General features: G+C 36.3%; 1 protein-coding gene across 1 annotated transcript; it reads right to left on the reverse strand.

The window, feature by feature from the left end:
* Positions 1-1,553: 1,553 nt before the first annotated feature.
* Positions 1,554-19,739, reverse strand: mRpS6 (mitochondrial ribosomal protein S6). The gene is made up of 4 exons (XM_083124734.1): positions 19,540-19,739; positions 11,963-12,102; positions 10,908-11,069; positions 1,554-1,906 (listed from the first exon to the last, which is right to left on the reverse strand). The coding sequence occupies exons 1-4, from the start codon at positions 19,582-19,584 to the stop codon at positions 1,810-1,812; spliced, it is 444 nt and encodes a 147-aa protein (XP_082980860.1). The 5' UTR covers positions 19,585-19,739; the 3' UTR covers positions 1,554-1,809.
* Positions 19,740-22,900: the final 3,161 nt, after the last annotated feature.

Below are 22,900 nucleotides of genomic sequence, written 5' to 3' on the forward strand. Positions count from 1 at the left end.
TAGTTTTACAAATTTTATGTCAAATGTGAACCAAATATTATTAATTCAATTTAATTACATAGTCCATGATTTAAACACTCTTCGAACAACGTACGTAAAGCCTGTTTATGCTAGATTTGCTTTACACTATCCTAAGAAAGCACTTGCATCTCCTTTGATAGAAATTTCTGGATATTTCTCTACAATTAGCGAGCATTTCTTTTATATTTTATTTTGTAGTTTTTTTTTCTACAAAATATAGGGAATGTATTTATATCCGAAAGGAGTCCAAAATATCACCGCTTTGAGCAGTGCCTGCTTTTAGGTCTCTTTTTTTCCTATCTATTGAAAAGCAACCTGTCGTCCCTGTGCTGTGGTGCGATAGTGAAGTGCATTATGAAAGAAAAGGAGTGTCATTGTGCGGTGGGGTGGAGAACTTGTTGAATACGCAGTTTTCCAGCAAGGATAGAAGAAACTTGTGGATGTAGATAGGCCCACCCCTTCTCTAGCAGGCATGGTAACAGAAATGAAGTATGTCGATTTTGTGATCCATGGTACGAAGCTGATACTTGGTTATGCGGTTGTATAAAGTATTCAGCACTTTTGTATCATCTTCTGTTTTCGATTCTTTATTATCATTATTCTTCATTTTATCTAACTTTGCATATGTTTTATCATTATGTTACTCATTGCGATAGGAATAAGACTGACATAATAAATAGCAAATAAAACACCAGGCTCATGGATTTATCCAGGATCTTTAATCTGGTGTAGTGTAACTTCGTTTTTAAGGAATGTAAGGTTAAATTTAGTGCCAAACTTAGGGTTTTGTGAAATGTTCCAGGAAATTGTTCTTAAAAAATGAGGGAGGGAGGGAGGGGGGGGGGGTTGATGTGTGTGGATAAATCACCGACCATGCCAGACCAAAAATAGGCACAACGGGAAATAACCTTCTAGGCTTACTGTTGGCAAGGTCACGCTCTGCATGTAATTAATATATATATATATATATATATATATACCAAAAGTGGATAATAATGGATAAAAGCAAGGAGGGCCAAAAGGGCTAAGTAAAAATCAAATAAGGTAAAAGGAAACACTCACCGGACAGTAGGAAAATTCAAAATTTTCGCTAATTTATAGCATCATCGGTGTGAGAAGAAACAGAAGACGGAACCGGAAGTTGGGGTCCTGCTTCCGGTTCCGTCTTCTGTTTCTTCTCACACCGATGATGCTATAAATTAGCGAAAATTTTGAATTTTCCTACTGTCCGGTGAGTGTTTCCTTTTACCTTATTTGATTTATATATATATATATACACAATTTTATATATATAGGCATATCGGTAAAATTACAGATTATTTTACTGATCCGATATATTCTAAAATATTCTAAATGTTTAAATATGAAACTTCTTTTACATTGCAGTTACCTGGAAACACATTTAATAAGGATGTTAATGAACCATTCAGGTTCGTCAAGGACCATTTGCAATTCTTTATCAGATCTGTAGAATATTGATTATCAGTATATGTGAATTTTATATACTTTTCAATATCGGCCAAAATTTCATTAAAAATGTTTTAAATTCTCAGACTTGTACTTGTTCATTGATTTTATTAACAATATTTTGTACAAATCTTGTTATATCCCGTTACATGTGTTCTCCAAAAGCTATTTCACCACGATATCACTCCACTAAATTTCATCTTGAAGCGTCTCACATGCATGCAAAACTGTGTCTTGTCACACAGTACATATGCACAGCCTTGTACATTTTACACTACTTTCTAGGTCAACAAGCAAATTGGTACACACCAAGGAAGCACTTTAATTAAATGGATAGTAATCCAGGCCATGCTTCATTTTGAAGTTGGGTGCCTTCATTTTTGCCTTCCCTTCTTTAATTAACTTCTGTACGTCTGATCTGAAAATAAATGTTATATTAGTTTCTCTTCAAATTTGCACATCAAAACAAACGTTAATAGTTGACATAGGGCAAACAGCAAGGAGGTTACATACCAAAACAGTGATCCATGAGTAATTGCTAAGCTAATTATAAAAAAAAATCAATTTTATTACTACAGTGGAACCACAAGCAAAAAAACCTGCACAGACCCCAAACTCCTGTGCACCATACTCTTTCTTTCTTTTCCTTGTGGTCGCTCTATAGAGTACATTTACATGCTTTATATTTCGAGGACAGCTGAATAACTAGTCTTCCTCATATCAATGGAGGAAGAGTGGTTAGCACAGTGTACTATGATGCCAGGGGTACTGGGTTCGAATCCCAACCTGGGTATGGATGTTATTTGTGAGTGTCCCTTCATGGCTCACCCTCATCTTCGCGATCATCCAAAAGTGGCAGAACAGTGAAGCAAAATCTACCAATCAAATCACTGGACCTTGCAAAGCAATAAAGTCTGTTGAAAATTGAACCAATTACATGATTGACAATGTATGAAGCCTTGAAGGTAGATGTATCATGAAGGTGCATTCCTACTATGCCAGCTGGCAAGGCTGCGTGCAAAAGTTGTTTTGCTTTGCCAAACTTGAGAGACGTCCCCACAGGACAAATAAAACAGTTTCTTAATAAGAAACAAATAAAACATTTTCTTTTGTTTTAAACATGTTTTATTAAAAAAAAAAAACATTTTAAACAAATGAAGCATTTAAAACAATGCTAAAAACTTATTTTCTAAGAGTGATGATTAATAAGGAATCTGTTAATCATCCAAGGAATGACTGTGTCTCTCGTTATAAAGTAAACACTTGATTAACTTCTTAAAATACCTATTTACGTTACTCTTAAATCTCGCATGTAAGCTGTTTGAGAAGGATAAACTAATCCACACTATCCACGTGCTAGCTACTCTGTATTCCGAAATACATTCATCGTGAATGCAACAAAATACTAACATTAACATTACAGGCACGTATCTAGAAATATGTTTGGGGGAGGGGGGCAGAACCTAGTGTCTGAAAATAATAGTAAGGTTTAAACTAAAATAATTATATTAAAATTAATTAATATATTTTTATTACATGAATACAAAAAAGGACGGCATAAGAATAGTGATATAAAAGCACGCATTCATTGTCTAGCTTATGTCAGCAAAATTTATATAAAAAAGCCCTGACAAGGTACAAGGAAACTAATGTCAAATAGATAAACAATTGAACATAAAAAAGGGACGTTAGATCCAGATGACGAAAAGTAAAGTTCCTGTTAATATTTTATGCATGTTTTTATAAGTAGTAATAAATCTTGCATAAATCTTCTTTGGTACTGTCATTCAAAGTCATATGATCCCAATATAATCATTGCCTTCCAATAAGTTTGACAGAAATAAATAACTCTGGATTAAACAACAAGTATATTTTCATTATTTAACTTTTGTACTTCGTTAGTCTTTCAGGGGGGGGGGGGGTCCAGACCACCTGGACCCACCTGCCTAAATACGTCCTTGATTAACAACTATGTGCAGTGTGTCAAGTGCGGAACAAGCCTGTTTCACGTTCATGCATATGTAATTCAATTTTATACATGTTTTAAACACTAGTAAAAAATATATATATATGAAAGAATACAGAGCCAGGTGTCTTACATGTGCCCCACGGGTACTCATTACAATATGTTTCTTTGTTAACTGAATATATATTTCCAGCCACTGAACAGACTTCTGGGCACATCAACTGACAAACAAAAGGACTACCGAAGTGATGCATGCAGGGTAACAAAAGGGGCTCACATTGAGCATTTGTGAGTTACTGTATTACAGTTTTTGCCACTAAAACTTGGACAGTTATAGTACTTAAGTGTAAAATTTTAAGTGAATTGCACAATTAACAAAAAAATTATAAGGAGTTGAAATCGTTCAAATCATTTTGAAACATGGGTATTTGTGTGTGCATATCAGTGGCGCAACCACAGTGGGGCAAAGGCACATTGCCCCCCCCCCAACCTTGAATGAAAAATAATTTTAAGGAGGGCAAGGGGGCAAACATTGATGGTTAAGGGCACCTGCAGAAGGCACAGAGGGGGCAATTATCCCCCACGATTTCAATATTTTTGCAAATAAAAATACATTTCATAAAATTTTCTCGCTCGCAATGCCTGTTAGTCTCGTCAAGTTCCAAGACGGAGCGGTGGTAGTCGGCCCCAGCCGCCGAACAATCTAAATGATAAAAGTTGTAAAAGAGAGAATGCCATGGCACCTTGTGAATTTACTTGCACCCTATTAAATCAATATTGTTTTCAGTTTGCAAAAAAATGGATTAAAAATTTTCTTTTGCTTCACTCGCAATATGATTGTTTTCTGTAATGCACTGTAAATTACCAGAGAGAGAAATAAGACTTCTCTTAATGGATTTTGTCTTAAATGCATGAACAATTGTTTGTAGGAAAAGGAGCGTGCACATTTGAGAGACAATTTATATAATTTTTGCTGTTGGTTTGTTATGAGGTGGATGAATAGATTATGTAATGAATATAAATAATAGACCTATATGCTGTATACATATGTGTATTAAAGAAACTTTGAATACGAACACAATTTAGTGTTGTCATGTATTTTCTTATTTTAGATCACTCCATTTTGAATATGTGTAAACCATATGTCGTATATGAAAGTGATACATGTTATATGTACAAAAAGAATTATATTTGGAATGCATTTATCATGCATTTTTTGCCATTCAAAAATACTGTTTGTGTACTTGTTTTCCATTATTAATGAATGTGAAATTGAACGTTTTTTTTTTATTTTAAGAAAAATGTTTAAAATCGTTTGTTCAAACACTAATGTTTAACACCAACTTCTACCCCTTCTTGTGTAATTTACGAGGATGATAACGTCTTTGACACTACCACTACTACTAATTAATAATAATAATAAGTCATAATAATGGTATGTTCATCCTGGTACTTGCCCCCCTCCCAGACAAACGTTCGTGGTTTGTGTGTGGGTGTTGAGAGGCGGTAATATGAAAGGTTGAAATAGAGAAAACATCTGCTTGTGGCCTTGAATTTTTTGAAAATTTGCCTTGAAAACTGGGAATTATACTTGATTTTTATCATGGTCTAGAGTAGCCACTCTGCAATTCTTCCTTACTGTGCCACACACACTTGGCACCACTCTGTGCATCCCCCACTTCGAGCATCAGTACGATTTCCTTTGAAGAGAACCACTACTATACTCAGGTGCAACCTAACTTGACAGTGACGTCGTAAAGCATTGCAAACTTACAGCGTTCATACTTTCACTGTCTGCACTCGGAAAAAAGAAAAACAATGCAATGAAATTCAATAGATTAAGATACAAGGGAAGGAATTTCAAACTGTCACAATGCGAGGATTCTTGCAGAACATTTTAACGTATAATAAATAACCATTAAAATAGCATGATACATAAACATAATAAACTGTATGAAACTGATTTGGATTCAGATAATGAATATGGGATGGCAACGCACCTTCGAACGGCAAGTTCGCGAGACTTGAGCACCAAAATATAGTTCCTTACTTGAAGCATGTTGCATCGTATACAGTACATAGAAATGCTTTAAAGATGTTAGATTCTGAAAAACCTGTTGAAATGAAGATTATCTGGTACGATTGTTTGCTGCAAGTCAAAATTTAAAAAAATATGCATGGGTTCGTTAACCCGAATCTTGGAGCAGGGTTGCAGGTTGAAGTGAGGGTAAGAGCGACTCTACATTTGTCTACTGGTTGCCTCAGCGAGCGAGATCCGGGCAAGTGTTCCGCTTCAATCACTTGCGTGTTACTTTAAATCGCATTGCAAAGGGAAAACTTTGAATATTCATATGGGGGGGGGGGGGGGAATGTGTAAACGTATTTGTATTTCCGATGTACTTCTGATGAACCACCAATTTCAAATGTCACAAAAACGTTTAGGGGCAATGGGGAAACTAAATTCCCAACAGTGGGAAAAGTGGCTGCTGCAATTGATTGAGATCGTGATCCATAAGCACATCAACAATGAGGCGTATTTTGTATGACCTAATGTTAATCACTAAACTTACCTTTTGTCAATTCCAATAGGCAATTAAATGCGATCACAGTACAATTATTTTTGCCTATTACAATACAATCTAAGTCCTTTTTTTGTTATTCAATAAATATCCAATTCTATGTCTATTCGACATAAATTTCCTTGCCAGGGATGTTGCTTTTACACAAATTTTGGCGATATTAACTACACGTTAGTTACATAATGTTGTTATATATGTTTTACCATTTTTTACCAATTCATGTAATAACAACAATGCAATATTAATTAATTTACATATTCAATTACTATTATTTTAATTAATTAATCAATTAATATTTAATTCAATATAATTATTCTAATTATATTGTTGTTATTATTATTGAGAAACTCTGTCGGACCCCCCCCCTCCCCTCCCGAAATGTATTTTTAGATACATGTCTGTCACATTGGTATGCTTTCCGTCTAGGCTCAGAGTTCAGATCTAAGCTAAAAATGGAAGGTTCGTTGTTGTGTATGTAGGAAGCGAAGATGGTTTTGTGGAAAGTATTTATTTGTTGTTTCGTTCGAGTAATGGCGTTGAGGCAGCGTTTTGAGTCGTGGTTTGTCGATATTCTACCCAAACTGCAACCAAATAGTGTAATTGTCATGGATAATGGATTATCTGTATCATTCTGTTCGCAATGAGAATGTACCGAACAATGCTTCGAGAAAAAAGTACTTCAAGAGTGGCTTTCGTGGAAGACTGGCAAAGACAAAGTTTACTTTATGTCAGTACTTCGTTTATTACACGTATTCAAAACATTAAAAGGCCGTTAGTTTCTCAGTCCAAATATATTTTGAACTTTGTAATTTGTTTATCTATTCGTGTTCGTATTTCGTTAGTGCCAAGCATTGACATTTCTCTGCATGAAAATCAGCTCCAAACAAGAACGTTCCGCTCCTTCTATGTGCTTTCTCTGCGGACTCCGAGATGCAAATGTGACGGAGAAAATATTTCATGCTTGGCGCGGAGTGATACATCAAGTTGCAGTGTATTCTAAGCTGACGTCACTGTCAAGATAGGTTGCACCAAGGTACAGTATCGCGTTGGAATCTGCCTGGCATCTGGCATGTCAGCAACAGGTACCCACTTGCTCGGCTTTTGTGCGCAGCCTTGCCAACTAGCATAGTGAGGACGCACCTTGAGAATTCCCTTCCCGTGCATGTGATACGTTTTGTTATGCATTGCTAGCTTTTATTTCTGCATGCACATCTTGCACCACTGTGTGTACTTTTATTTTATACTATCTGTGAAATGAAGGGCTCGGGTGTAAAACATGGTGACATTTTGGTACTGTAGGTAAATTGTTTTTGTCTTGTATTTACCAATATCAGAAGGCTTCACTGAGTCAAATGCAAATGGTATGGCATGGCAATTTCACATGAAAATTGAAGGATGGCACATTTTACTTTGTAACTGAAAAATGATAAAAATGTCACCATGTGTTACACCCGAGTCCTTCATATAATATATATACTTGTCATAACTACATTACAGATGACTTGCAGTAACTACACAAAACAAGTAGAATTTTTCATAAATTTCACTGTTAAACAGTTACAAAAATCTTGTGCAAGTTTGCAGTATTAAACCTTAATGCACTCTTGGTCCTTTAGTACAAATCAGTATGTTTATGACACGGTGCCAGGTAAGAACTGCAGCTAAATTCTTCTCATTGCTGTATTATAAAGAATGGAATGCAACAATGTTGTCTTGGTATGTCAATACTAAATAATACAGTGCCTTTCGCAGCCTAGGTTGCTGCGGAGTGGATGCTAGCATGCAGCATCTATCGGCATTTAGACCCACAGCAGTACGCTGACCTTGGCACTGGGCGTGCTTCATTATCCAGATAGCTGGTGTCCAGTTTGCACGTGTTAAGGTCATAACAAGTGTTTTAGATTGTTTTGTTTTTGTTTACGTATTACTGGTGCTTTTCTGCAGTCTAATAATGCCAGGCTATCCATACGATTTAAAACAATGCATTTTTATTTGCGACTCTAACATCGTTACGAATTATTGAAGGGAAGTTAGAATGCGTTTTGCAGCAGAATTCTCAGATGAACGTCTTTCACACAGAGACAGTGTTCGGATAGTTTTGAACAAATTTTGCAAATCTGTTGGTCTGTTCTTGATAAAAAGTGAAGGGTAAAATGGCATATGCTTACTGAGGAGAAACTAGACAAGGTTGGAGCATGATTGGAACATACTCCTCGAAAATCCCTCCGACAGACATTTTCATGATGTATGCGTGGCTAGCTACCAAACATTTAAACCTGAAGCCATACATTAGAATAATTAAAAGAAATTATTACGAGAGAAATTGAAGTAATTTTGAAAGAAGAACTCATTTATGATGTCATATAGACTTGAAACATACACGTGACTAATGCAAGGTCTGCCATTGGCTAGGCTTCTGAGCTGGATGGGCAAAGAGTTTGGCATTTCAGAACCTTGCCGACGGGAGACACAAAGGACATGCTTGAATAAAGCTGAGTATACAGTATCTCCGTATATTTCCTTTTTGGCCTGCATGGCCTGGTGGTGATTTGCCTAGTATTTGTATATACGTATATAGATCTTTCATAGTTATTCTACTAGTTTAAAAATTTGAAATTTAAATAAGGGTAGATTGCTCCGGTCATGTTGGCTTTGGGGGATTTGGGCAGGTTTGGAGTGCACTCGATATAGCCTCTATAATTACCAATTTAATTGGACTGACTTTGTTATCCCTGTTAAATGAATGGATATGGTATTTAATGCCATGAATGAATGGGGAGATTTCTTCTTGCTATTATTTTTGAGTTACTGAAAATTGAGGTTCTTTGTTATATAAATATGTAATGGGTCTTGGATGTTAAAGATTTTGGAAATTATAGTGAAACAAGGAATTGTTAATAACATTTGAGAGTTTATGTTTTAAATTGACCAGCATAACTGTCTAAAGTATTACAACATCTTCCACAGCGTTGTAAGCTCCTTTGTTTAATATTTTAAGAGAAATTAAGAGTCGTAAGGGATTACAAGTAGGACATAGTTTCCAACACCTCTTGTAACAAGGTGCCTGCTCATTTTAATTGTAACTGTCAATGTAAGTGTAAGAGATTATTTCATTACATAGCTAGAGGTTCCAGTTACGCGGATATTGCATCCAGTTTGCCAACAGACGTAATCTTACTTTCCACCGTGCTAGTCACTGCTCCGTGGACACCTAGGCTGCAAAAAGCAATGTATATGCAGGAATGTTCTACTGCTTAAAAAATAAAAGTCCAGGTTAAATTGGGACATCTGGTGGCCTCAACTATAAATGATCAAATTTCGCAAAGCGTTTATGTTACAGTCACTTAATGTCAGAGAAAATTTGAATTATGGTTTTAATTCCACTTTATGCACAGATAGGCTAAGCGGGATTGGACATACAGTTGAAAGTGGGATCCGATCCTAACCACTGTGCAATTTGCCTCCATTGGGGAGGTTCCGAGATATCAGGGAAAAAGAAACACTGGTAAAAATGATATACTGACTAACTAACTAACTAACTAACTCTCTAGCCTTCTTAAACCCGAAGGTTCATGGCTGCAGCAACACAGGCCTTCCATCTTTCCCTATCTTGAGCAAGATCTATTTACTCTTTTCCATCCCTACCGATTTCCCTTAGATCCATCTCAACGTTGTCCCTCCATCTTCGTCTTGGCCTTCCTACAGGTCTCTTACCATCAGGTTTCCCAACAAGAATCCTGTAAACTCCTCTTTCCTCTCCCATTCGTGCCACATGGCCTGCCCACCTAAGTCTTCTTGATTTAATTATTCTAATAATATCTGGACATGAATACAAATTATGTAGTTCTAAATTATGTAACCTTCTCCATTCACCTGTCTCCTCATCCCTTTTAGGTACAAAGATTTTCCTAAGGATCTATTTTCAAATACTCTCAATTTATGTTCATCTTTCAGTGTAAGGGACCAAGTTTCACATCCATATAATACTACTGGCAAAATTACTGTTTTGTATATTTTAACTTTTAGTTTCTTAGATATTAAACGAGAAGACAAAAGCTTATGAAGAGAGAAGTAACATGCATTTCCTGAATTAAGCCTACTTTTTATTTCCTCTTTAATATAATTTTCATTTGTTAATATTACTCCTAAGTATTTGAATTTGGAAACTAGTTCAAACGAGTTGTTATCAATAATTAGATTTTGATTATTACCTAACACTTGGTTTCGGCCTGTAAGCATATATTTAGTTTTCTCTTTGTTAACTTCCAAACCTATCTCTTTAGCAGTTTTGAAAAATATTTTAGCATTATTCTTAATTGTATTCACATCATCCCCCAGTAAGTCTACATCATCTGCATATGCTAACAACTGAGTCACACCATTTAATTTTATGATATACTGATGAAAAATAACATTAATTTAGCTTCCCAAAAATTAGAAACAAGTGTTAAAAACAGGAAAATAAATGTGAAGAGGGATAGTTTGAAGAATGAAGAATGTGAGTAATGGTGTTAGGAGAAAATTGCTTTCTCAGGGACTTCTTGAAAAACATGCTGAAATTCCCAGAAGTCATACAATCTCCTGGAAAACAACCTTTCCTCCTGTGTTGGCTGTTGATTTTTAGCAATACCTGGCTCCTTGGCAAAAAATTGTGAATTATAGAAATTCTAGGGTGTGTTTTAATGATAAAAGCAAGAATTTCATCCTCACTGTACGTACAATAATTTAAATTAAATCAATGCTTAACAAAAGAAGAATATACTTCAAGTAATTCAATACCTAATATAGGACATGCACAAATGCACATAACAGTAAACATTTCACATATTTATACTACTCTTCATACACAATATTGTGAAATGGGTTATAGTTACCTGTATGCTGGGGGCTTGAGTTCATCTGCTAATGTGCATTCAAATTTAGGTTTTGGCATCATCTTAAATAAATTACGTTTAATAATATCAACATCTCTGCCATAATTTTCAATCACCTCTGTTGCTGTAGAAGATGGAGTGTCAAATTTCATGATAAAATAACTGAAATAAAATGACACAAAGATGCTTATATAAAACATACATGTACTTTAGAAAGTTCTTTATATTTGATATTACATGAGAATTTTTGAATCTTCAGCTACTGTTAGGTAGCGAATTCTCATCAATCATAATTAAGTTCAAGGGGCAGGAAATTATTATTACACATGCCTAAATGTAACCTGAAATAGTGCACAATATCTTATGAGTGGAATGTTCTTGCAAATCTGTAGATGTGAGCCTTAATAATATTGTAACGTGGTGCGTATTACTCACTATTAAATACAATAAACAACGTTAAATTGTATTAAGTTAAGTTTAACACTACTTACGTGAGTGAGTATGAAACTTTTTTGGAACGACGTTTCAGGGTCCAACTACCCCCTTCATCAGGTTCGTAATATTTTACTAAGCACTGAACATAATGCAGCGTTGAAAAGTGTTAAAAGAGGGTTAGGTTGAGGGTAGGGTTGAAAACACTAAAAACTATCCCTGACACATTCCTAATTAAAAAACTCCACATTAAAAATCCCGTCGTTCCTAAAAAGTTTCATACTCACTCACATAAGTAGTGTTAAACTTAACTTAATACAATTTAACGTTGTTTATTTTATGTGAGACTTTTTCTTTGTATTTTGATTGTTTGACATTCTTGATCTACCTCTTTTACAATGAGAACGAAGGATGATCACGCGATAAAAACATGGTCGAAGAAATAATAATACCCTCTTTGCAACTACAAACCAAATGTTAACAACAATGGCTATAATACACCTTGTAACAATATGAACATGACTATTCAGTCTATCGTAACCATGATTGATGATACACACGAAGAAATTTCATGTAGGCTAAAAAAAAATCAATCCACAACTACCTAAATGCCTTACACTTACCTTCCTCTTGTGTGGACTCTTCCATGAGAGCTCATTCTGTATGGCAGATCTCTTGTCCCAAGGTTTTCAATTTTTCTGATCACTCCCTCCTTTTCAAAAATTGTTTCAGCAGTTCTTTTCAATGCAGCAACAAGTTCTGGCTGTCAATGAAAAGTAAAATTAATATTTTATTTTTCATTGTTACTTTCAAGTAGTGATATTTGTGCTCAATTTATGTCCTGTATCATTTTCCCAACAACACAGGACACGTAAGTTAGATATTTTTCCTGTACATTATCAAATTCAAAATGAATCCCCCACTATACCTAAGTGTGCACACATTAAGGCATCCCTACTACTCGTCCCCATCTCCTCACCTAACAATTTCTATTTCAAGTGTAACTACACATATAAGGGTTCTATGGGGTAACTCCAGACTTTCTGGACAACATCCCTGCCAAAAGGTAAACAATGCAGTTTGAACCAAATCCACAAATTTAGACACAACGGAGGGCACTTAATGTGGCAATACCTGGATCATAGAAATTAGCCTGACCTGCAATTTTCTTCCATTTCTCATCTATATATTAAAAGACTAATAGCTTCTTAAACCTTCTATTCTGCAGAGCCGGCCCCTGTAACAGAGTGGTTAGCAAATTGCCCTATCATGCCAGGGGTCCCGGGTTCGAATCCTGGCCTGGGCATGGATGTTGCGAGTGTCCATTCATCAATTTCATCATATCATCACTCATCCCCATCTTCGCAAATTAGCCAAAAGTGGCGCAAAAAGCCAAGTAAAATAAAACAAATCATTCTACTCTGCAGAGTCCATCTTTAAACTATGAAATTACTGGACAGTGTACAAAAATACCATCCTTACATTCTTTCCACTAGAAAATTTAATTCACTTTAGTTTCAAATGTTTTTCACAGCATTGGTATATTATAATCTTAATTTTTTTCTTTCAATAAAATTCACACAAACAGCATTAATCAATATGGGGAGCGAATTTACAATACCAGAAGGATCTCCAATGTTTTTCATATTCATTATACTAACTAATTTTGCCCTCGTAATCACGAATCTGAAGTTAAATTGTTGGGGGTCATGTCTAGAAATTGGAAAATAAGCAGAATTAAGTGGTTTTCGGTTATGTTTTTTTGGAGCTGTATGTGCATTGTTTTACGAACTGGAGCGATTTTACAATACCGGACACTTCCCCAATTTCGTATACTCAATAATTTAGGGCTCCTAATCACGAGTTACTACAACCCCAAATTTTAACTATGTTTGACTAACCTTACCGTGCATGATTCGTAGGGCTATCCGTGAATGGTTTGTGGGGCTATCCATGAATGGTTTGTGGGGCTATACGTGCATGGTTCGTGGGGCTATGCATGCATGGTTCGTGGGGCTATGCATGCATGGTTCGTGGGGCTATGCATGCATGGTTCGTGGGGCTATGCATGCATGGTTTGTGGGGCTATGTGTGCATCGTTCGAGGGGTTTAAGGTAATTGCGACCAGGCACCGTCAAAAAATGCCAGTTTTACAATTTCTACACGTCACCCCCAAATGTTAACTGCAGATACATCATCAGGACTCGATATATAGTGAGTATAAGAGTAGGAAAAAAATTGGAGATCCTTCCGGTATTGTAAATTCTTACCCAATATGCTGATAGGCTGCATAACTGTCCTTTTTTATGAGCCATATTTCTTGAATGCTAGTTTCCTTTTGGATGTCATCAACTTCATTCTCCTTGTGTTTACCAAGTTGAGTGAGCCTGTAGTTAGTAGGTACTACTGAAGTTGTCAAATCATAAACAACCACCGTGAATATGGAAAGATTAATCATATATCTTATGGAAGATGGCCCATTAGGTTGTCTTGCAGTACATTCAAGGGATGAAGCAAAACTCTCTACATAACATTTCTAGTTTGCTGCACTTTTTGACACTAGGTGTAGTGCAGGTGTATCCCAGTATCAGCTGGTGCAAGGAAATGACATTCAACTAAGTAGAGGAATAGCAGTTTACAAGTTCAGAAGATTCAAGACATGCCTGTCTGCTGTTTTAAACATTCATTTGATTAGTTAGCATGCACCACGTGACGATACACAACACACTATACTGCTCCATGACATAATGCAAAGAGTGCAGACATCAAACCAACAAAGTGTTGCACGATGTAACCAACTAGATGCAAGAGTGCAAAGAGAGTTAACAAGTGCAGCAAACTAGATGGAGCTAGTATTCTCCACCAGGGCAAGGTATTTCAAATACTGACTATTGAGACCAACCATAAGGATTGACGGTTTGAAATAAACCTTTTACCAAACACATGCTTCACAGGATTTTTGCTTGGTATGAAAATGTACTCGCTGATGTCGGCAAGACATAATAATGAATGTATACAAATGTCTAACTTTAGTGTGCATAAAGTTGAAATATGGATTTCATGATTAGGAGCTAATAGTATGAACTACATTCACCAACCAGGCCCAAGTTCCTTGTGTTTTATTGTAATTTCATCATGCCAAGTATGCACTTCTTACATGGTTTGATTTCAATTTACGTCTGTTAACACATACTGCAGAGTTTTAGCGATTACTTACTGCGTGTTTGCTTGACACTGGTTTTCACTTCCCAATACATACTTTCATGGTTAGGTTACGTGCGTCAAGTTTAGATCCATTAGCATCCTAATAACAACCCTAAATGCTTTTGTGGTTAGGTTAGGCAGATAAGGTTTAGTTCTCAGCATTAAAATAAGATCCCTAAATGCTTTCTACTACTGATCTGTGGTCAAAAGGTTTGAATTCGACCTTCTATAATGGAGAATGCCTTGCCCATAGGGAGCATGCACTCTTTAACTATTTTTCGAAATTCAAACAATGTTTATTACTTTAAGGTTCAAATTTTGTGGGACAATGATTGCCAAAATTGGTAACAGTATGGTATAGGGAAAACACATTTCTTCAAATTTACAGGAGAAACTACTTACGGAACTGGGTTTCTGTAGACTTTTGAAAGCTCGTGGAAGTGTTTTATCCCTTTGTTCGGTATCAGTTCGTTATATCGGAGACACTTTAAAATCGGATATCTTGTGTTTCGTATGGTTCGTACTTACCAATTGTGTATTGCGGAACATATTTGAAGATAACATTAAGGTTTTCACACGTTTAGAAACATTTTTGGTAACATTATAGTATAGGGGAGATGGATTTCTTCAAATTTACAGGAGAAAGTACTTACGGAAATCATTTTCTGTAGCGTTGTGGAAGTTCGTGAATGTAGTTTTGATCCATTTTAATGCGAATACATATTGTTTTCTGCAAAAATCTCTGTCCGACAAGCTGTTTCTGCTGCTGCCATTTGCTTTCTGCATGAGAGCACAATGTTCAGTGTGTTAAGATGATGTAACCACATAGTCAGTGTTTCAAACTCGCAGTGTTTTCACTAGAACATGACGTGTCGAGTATTTTTATTTTTAAAATTTCTTTTCAACTATGCTTGCCTAACCTAACTTAACCTAACCTAACGGAAAATGGTTTTTGGGGCTAACGTCAATGGTTTGTGGGGATAACATCAATGGTTTTTGGGGCTAACATCAATGGTTTGTGAGGTGTTAGCATAATTTCAAATCCGGGCACGAAAGTACGTATATTTTCCGGTGAACAAGGTTGCAACACTGCATACATCAACAAAACACTCACATAACGCACCCTGAACCACCTGCCATAATGTGTTACAGAATCGAAATAACAAGTAACGAGTAAGTACTCGTAAATGTAAGAAATAGACATTATCTTAGTTAGAAATGCATTATTTCACCTTAGGAAATATTCCGCATTCGAAAATAGTACTTAAGCAATGTAAAAAAGTGTGAAATATATGATTTATAGGTGTCTCCCCCATACTATAATAGTACCACATTTTTTACACTAAAATAAGCCATTTCTCGAAGTATTAAGGAATGCACGTCATGGTGCGAGCCCCACAAACCATTCACGGATAGCCCCAAAAACCATTTGGGATCATATAACCATCCAAGAATAGCCCCTAAAACCATTCCCGGATAGCCCCACGGACCTCACAGAAGGTTCGGTTAGATTCAGTTATGTTAGGCAGTTAAAAAACGGCATGCTTACTTTTTCGCTTAAATTGAAGCAATGGGAATTGATTTCCGGCTGAAATAGATTGAAAGATGAAAGAAAATACCTCGAAGAATTTCGACAATGCTACAGAAACTGATTTCCGTAAGTAGTTTCTCCTGTAAATTTCAAGAAAAGTGTCTCCGATATAACGAACTGTTACTCTTCGTTCAACTTATTCGGTCGGCAAACCATGTATTATTCGACATTAATATCTCTCCGATGCACAAACGCTATTGCCTCCATTACGTTCGACTACATGAACCAAATGTTCCATGCATTTTACGATGTAACCCCCGGTCAGTGTTTCCAAACTCGCCATTGTTTTGCCGGAACATGACAATTTTAACTATGTTTGCCTAACCGAACAGAACCTAACCTAACCTTGCGTGCATGGTTCGTGGGGCTTTCAGTGAATGGTGTGTGGGGCTACACATGTATGGTTCATGGGGCTATTTATGAATGGTTTCTGTATTTATGATTGGTTTGTGGGGTTATCCGTGCATGGTCCTGGCGTTTTCGAACCCGGAAAAAAATAAAAAATGAGAAACACGAAATTAGGTATTTTTCGGTGAAGAAGGTTGCAACACTGCAAACCCACTGATCATCGACAATGCTAGTCAAGATTTCTCCGCCATATTGTGTGTGAGAGGAACGAACAATAATTACTCGATATGTGGAAAATTGAAGTTATTTTCGTGAAAGCAGCGAAATCCCACCTTAAACATTCGGTACTTGTCTGATAAGGCCCGAACACCTCTCACTCATTTATTTCCTTAATTTTAGCATTGATACTTACATATTCTGCATTGCGGAAGATTCTTTAAGATGAAGTTATGCCTTTTTCTATAAAATAGTGTCAACTTTTCATATTACAAGTCATTATTTGTCTTCCTTGTTATGCTTGGGTAACAGAAAATATGGCGTGCAGTCGTGCTTGTTTTTTGGCGATTTGGAGTGGGTATGCAGCGTTTCAACCTTCTTACCCGAAAAATACCTACTTTCGTGTTTATTATGTCATCATAAACTATTGACGGATAGCCCCAAAAACCATCCACGATAGCCCCACGAACCATTGACGGATAGCCCCAAAAACCATTCACGATAGCCCCACAGACTATTTCCGGGGTAAAAATTTACTATCCTTCGGACACCTCTAATTTTTTCGTTTCGTCAATTTTTGACATTCGTACTTACGTATCTGCTTCGCGGAACATTCCTGAAGGTGTATCAACGTTGTTTTGATGAAATTTGAACTATGTTTCCTAACCTAACAGAACTAACCTAACCACGTGGCAATGGTTCGTGGGTCTAGCACCAATGGTTCGCAATTATTTCCAATTTCTAGATCCTGATACTAACACGACACCAAATTTTAACTATGTTTCCTAACCTAACAGAACTAACCTATCCACGTGCCAATGGTTCGTGGGGCTAGCTATTCTCCGTCAGAGAATTAATTTTCAACGAACAACATGAATTTCAGCTATGAAACATTCCCACATCACACAAAACACCTTCCCGATGTTCGACAATGCTACAGGAACTTATTACGGTAAGTAGTTTCTTCTGTAAAAATAAATAAATGTGTCCGAAGGATAGTAAACTAGTAGGGGAGACCGGGGTAATTAGAACATGGGGTTATTGGAACATGTTAATGTAGAATAATTTAAAACGAAAAGACTGGTGTAATAACATTTCATACCTATGTACCTACACTAAACCTACATGCAGAAAATTTGTTATTGGAATAACTACACAAAAGTAAGTTTTATTTGACTTTTATTATACACCTGCAAAAATGATGTGACGCATGCTTGGTGCTTCTCTGCTTCTGCATATACTGGATGTGAATGAAAGAACCCTTTCAAAATTTTCTTCACCCCTATAATAAAACATAAGGGCACACATCATTTCATGTGAGTTTGGTTCTCTATGGGCAATTTGCCTGGTTTTTATAAGCAAAGTTCTTATTACCCCAAAAATTTCTGCAAATGCGTTATTAGAACATTGCGTAATTTGCTTGATTTCGCTTGGGTATACTAGATTGTACATGTAACTATTAGAAGTTTTTTCTTTACTACATTGTAGAATGGCTTGTAACCTTTCAAATAAATCATAGAACACTGATTTTCATTCACACATATTTGCTTCACAGCTGGGAAATTGAACTTTATGAAAAAAAGACGTTAACTTGGGATTTTATTTAAACAAGCATTGATAACTCCAGGAGAAGTAGAGCTATTGTGTTCAAATTTGCAGGGTAAATGGGACATTTATATATGATGTTCGTATTACCCCAACAGCAATCTAAAGCTATTCAGTTGAAATTTCTAACTTATGTTCCATTAACCCCAAATGGGGTAATTGGGACAATTTTATGGTGTCATGACAATTTTCTTTTTTTGGACGAGTATTTGCAATGCAGGTATGGTCATTCTTTTTTCAAAAATATGCAAAAGATGTCCTTTTAAATGGTAGAAATTTTTAAAAAATCCATCAGTAACTTTCTGAGTAATTTACAGTGGAACTTCTACAGGCTGTTTCCTGTTCTAATTACCCCGGTCTCCCCTACCTAAATAAATGTGTCCGAAGGATAGTAAACAAGTACCGAAGTTTTTAGTCTCCACGAAAGAAAATACCGGCTAGAGTCTAGTTTACGTCCTTCTTGCCCACTCCTTCTTACCAGTTTACCTCTTTCTTGCACACTCCTTCTTGCCCGTTTACAAAACTGTGCTAGCAGACAGCCGGCGCTCCGGCATCCGTAGAGTACGTAAGTTTTTCTTTTTACACTTTCTGTCACTAACCATTCACGGGAACGAGGTATGCCTACGAGGTTAGGTGAGGCCTGTTATGTTAGGTTCCATTAGCACTCATTTCACCCCTAAATACGTGCTTCATCATCGAAAAATGTCCTCAGTACGTTCAATCATGCATATCCGGACAACATCGTTTTTTTTTCGATTTTCTCCCCCAGGAAATTTTTCCTCGCCTTGGGATTTACTTTGTTGAATTCCTTATAAAATAACCTTTCCAACGATATATGACACGTATTCCTTATGAAAAGGACGTAAACTAGACTCTTACCAAAATACCTCGAAGAACCTCGACAATGATACAGAAAGTGATTTCAGTAAGCAGTTTCTCCTGTAAATTTGAAGAAATCCGTTCGGGTGATATCAGACAGCTACCAAACAATGTTTCGCAATGCATAATAGGTAAGTACGAATGTAAAGAATGACAAAATGAACGAGTGAAGTGTGTTTCGTTATACCATACTGTTACCGCCAAAATTCTACGATAATTAGTCTTTCTGCTAGGAGAATTTGAAAAAATAATAATCATAAATCAATCGGAACCGTTACCAATGTCGCACTAAAAATTTTTCACAAAATTCAGTTTCCAGATACGTATATAAAAACTATTGAAAGGTAGTTTTCTTACCCGAGTCATTGGACGAAAAATAAAACTTATTTCGTAAGTTGGCATTTTAAAGTCACAATTGAACGAGTATGGTTTAAATAATGAATTCAGACACCACTCAGTCTCGTATTATTACATCCAAACTCAGAAAAACACACATGCTTATATTACGAAACAAAAATCAATCTGAATCTATTTTCTAGTTCGCAGTTTGTGGTGGACAATTTGTATCATATTAGCACCTTCTAGTTGGCTGCACTTTTCGACACTCGGTGCAGTGCAGGTGTATCCAGTTTCAGGGTTGTTCAAGGAGGCTAAGCAGATAGGAAGGGAGAAGAGAATACTAGTGAGAAAATGGAAGAAGGCCAAGGAAATAGAGAAGAAGTTAAACGTGGCAGCAGACTCGGCCAACAAAGAATGGATGAAGGTGTTAGAAAGAGTGGAAAGGACAAGACAGAAAGACAAGAGAAGAAGAATGAAGGGAAAAGAGCTTGATATAAGGAGTCCAACCACATTCTAGATGAAAGAAAATATGTTTAGCCTTTTAGGTGAAAGTACATTTGACAAGGGAAAGCCACCTGCTAGAATGTTCCAGAACAACTTTCTAATAGTCTGGAGGGAGTAATGTTTGTGTATATATATCGTCCTGATTTTGTATCTTGTTACATTTGTACTTGGTGCAGACGGGAAGTCATTTCCCGAAGTCGGGATCGGGAAGGGAGATATTTTTCCATATCCCGGTCCCGACCTTTCGGGATCCCGCACACCCCTAGTTCGTAGTATTATCTGTGTGTTTGCCTTAGCTTAAAGTCACGTAATCTAAACTAATAATATATATATATATTTTGGCCTAGTCTGCTGACACGCGCGTTTCAGCAGTAAGCTTAAGCGTCAAATTTGCTCCTGCCACGTAATTCGGTTACAGATCTTAAGAACAGATGAAGACGAGAAAGTTTATGACTAGTGGGAATGAATGTACAGGTAATTTAAAAGGTAAAGGTGAAATGCTCCCCTGTGCATAGCACCACGCCATGAAGGCGTATAGGGGGTGTGGGGGTAACGCCACTTTAGAACTTTTTTTTTATTTTTAGAAAGTATTTAGCGATATTATTTTTATGTTAACAAAACCTAACCCAACTACAAGAGCATTTAGGTTTATTATTAGAAGAATGCAAAGGGCCGGTTGCACCATCTACGCTTAACGTCTTATCCCCCACTTAACACCATTTTGCGGTTGTTCAATGTCCGCCTAACGTTACCTACCACTTAAAGTCCCGTGTAACGTAAGTGGCGGTCGGGGTTCCGCCTAACGCGTTAAGTGCCAGGTAAACATGGAAAAGCAGTACACTGTGCAGCCAACAGATACGTGCAGCACCTAGTATAATCTGTGTTTACACTTTTATAGTTGATAAAATGGCAAAGTCTCGATCAGCTGTTGCAAATTGCGAAAGTTTGCTGCATGTTTTGCATTACCAAATAACAGCAAAAAAAGGCGGATTTGTTAATTATCCCAGGAACGGCAATAAATAAAGCAACGTTTGTAAATATATGTGTAGAAATGAATATTAGATGGTCATTTTCGTGTGTGTTCCGAAAATGTTGAATATTGATATTAGGATTAGCAGTTTCACTGTAATTTCGTATGTAGGATTTGAGTGCATGCGGATACAGAAAATAAAACCAGGTTAAAGTAATGCGTTTGATGCTTGCAAAATTGTATTAAAATGCCGTTCCAAATAAATGAATGTGTGTTTGCTGTAACAATTTTTTTCAACAAAACGCAATATACGAAATGTACACCATGCATCAGTTGCTTTTTCGCAATCCTGGTAATTTGTAATCTTTAAGATTAAAACACGTGTAATATTATTAGAGTCACTTCCGTCGCCATTGATGTGAATGTAACATTGCAAATAAACAAGTAATGTGTTGTTTCCGAATAACAACTGGCAAAGAATGCACGTATAATATTTAGCAGTAGCTACTCTTACCGTCCAGTTCATACATATGTACGTACAAGGAACAATTTCCGAATGGTGATGTGTTTTTTACAAACACACACATTTACAATAATAACCTTGCAAGAAACTACATACCTAGTAGTATATAAGACGTAATACTAATCTTTTAAGAAATGTATACATTGTATATGTGTGATTTTGTAGGTTAACTTCCAAAATTGGCAAAAAAAAAAAAGTTTACTGGTAACAAGCATCCTTACGATGTTGACATGCATGTACAAGGAACAATTTCCTACTGGTTTTGTACCTAACCTAACTAACCCTACCCTAATATTCATGGGAGAGCATAAGACGTAAATGCCAAAGTTTTTTTCGGTATTTACTACTTAGAGGAAACGTTTTATGCGAAGTAACATATTTTTCATTACATTGTGCGAGATTTTGTACTTTAACTTTAAAACTGGCAAAGAATAATAATAATAGAGACAGGTACAGCAGTATCTTTACGGCGTTGATACGCATATACAAGGAACAATTTCCGAATGGTGTTACGTTTCGTAGATACAAAGAAAATGCACCATTGTAATAAACCTTGCACGAATCTACATGCCTGAAGATGCATAAAACGTGCACTCAAGTTTTTTCTGTTTTTTTTTTAACATTCATATGCAATACACATGATCTTGTATTTGATTTTTCAAAATAACTGGCATAAAAAGACGAGCGGCTAGGGGCAGCATTAGCACCTTGGGAAATACATGCTAACAACACCAAACCTGGCCTGCCTAACCTACCCACGTAGGCATATAATAGCATAAATAAGCATGTAAATAGGTTTGGCAAATTATAATTTGTTTATTTAAGCTATTATATACATACGTGGATAGGTTAGGCAGGGCATGTTTGGTGTTCTTAGCATGTATTACCCAAGGTGCTAATACTGTCCCTATCTGCTCGTCTAAAAAGGAACACAGCTTGTACGTATATACAATGTATATTTTCCTGGTGAATATTACTGTTCTTTGTAAAGAAATATATACGTTCTTGGATTGCACTAGCATGTAACGTTGCACGAAACTAACTATCTGAAAGTATATACAGCCTGGAGTTTCTTCTTTTTTCTTAATAAGAACAAAACGTGCGTACATACAGTACTACGGTACTTTACATTACTATTTGATTCTTCCTTTTGTGCTAAGATGATAGTAATTCCGAAAATGTACCTTGTACATGGAACCGTTGATTAACGATTTTTTTTGTGCTATTCGAATTTGTTTTGAATACAAAAATTTAATTTTCATCTGCATCGTTAACCAACTTTCACAAAAGCTGCATTATAAATAAAGAAGAAACCTATAAGATGGTCAACGTTGATAATACTAATACTCGCTATTCGCTAAAGAAGGGGTTACGGATTGATA

The sequence above is a fragment of the Lepisma saccharinum genome, chromosome 6 (genome assembly GCF_977018435.1).
Source record: "Lepisma saccharinum chromosome 6, izLepSacc3.1, whole genome shotgun sequence".
NCBI classification, from domain to species: Eukaryota; Metazoa; Arthropoda; class Insecta; order Zygentoma; family Lepismatidae; genus Lepisma; species Lepisma saccharinum.

Excerpts from the sequence above, each read along its gene's own strand:
- mRpS6 (XM_083124734.1), bottom strand. The coding sequence starts at position 19,584 with ATGCCAACTTACGAAATAAGTTTTATTTTTCGTCCAATGACTCGG. Across the intron at positions 11,070-11,962 it reads AGAGTCCACACAAGAGGAAG|TTATTTTATCATGAAATTTG; the intron begins GTAAGTGTAAGG and ends ATTTTATTTCAG. Across the intron at positions 1,907-10,907 it reads CTCAAGCCCCCAGCATACAG|ATCAGACGTACAGAAGTTAA; the intron begins GTAACTATAACC and ends ATTTATTTTCAG.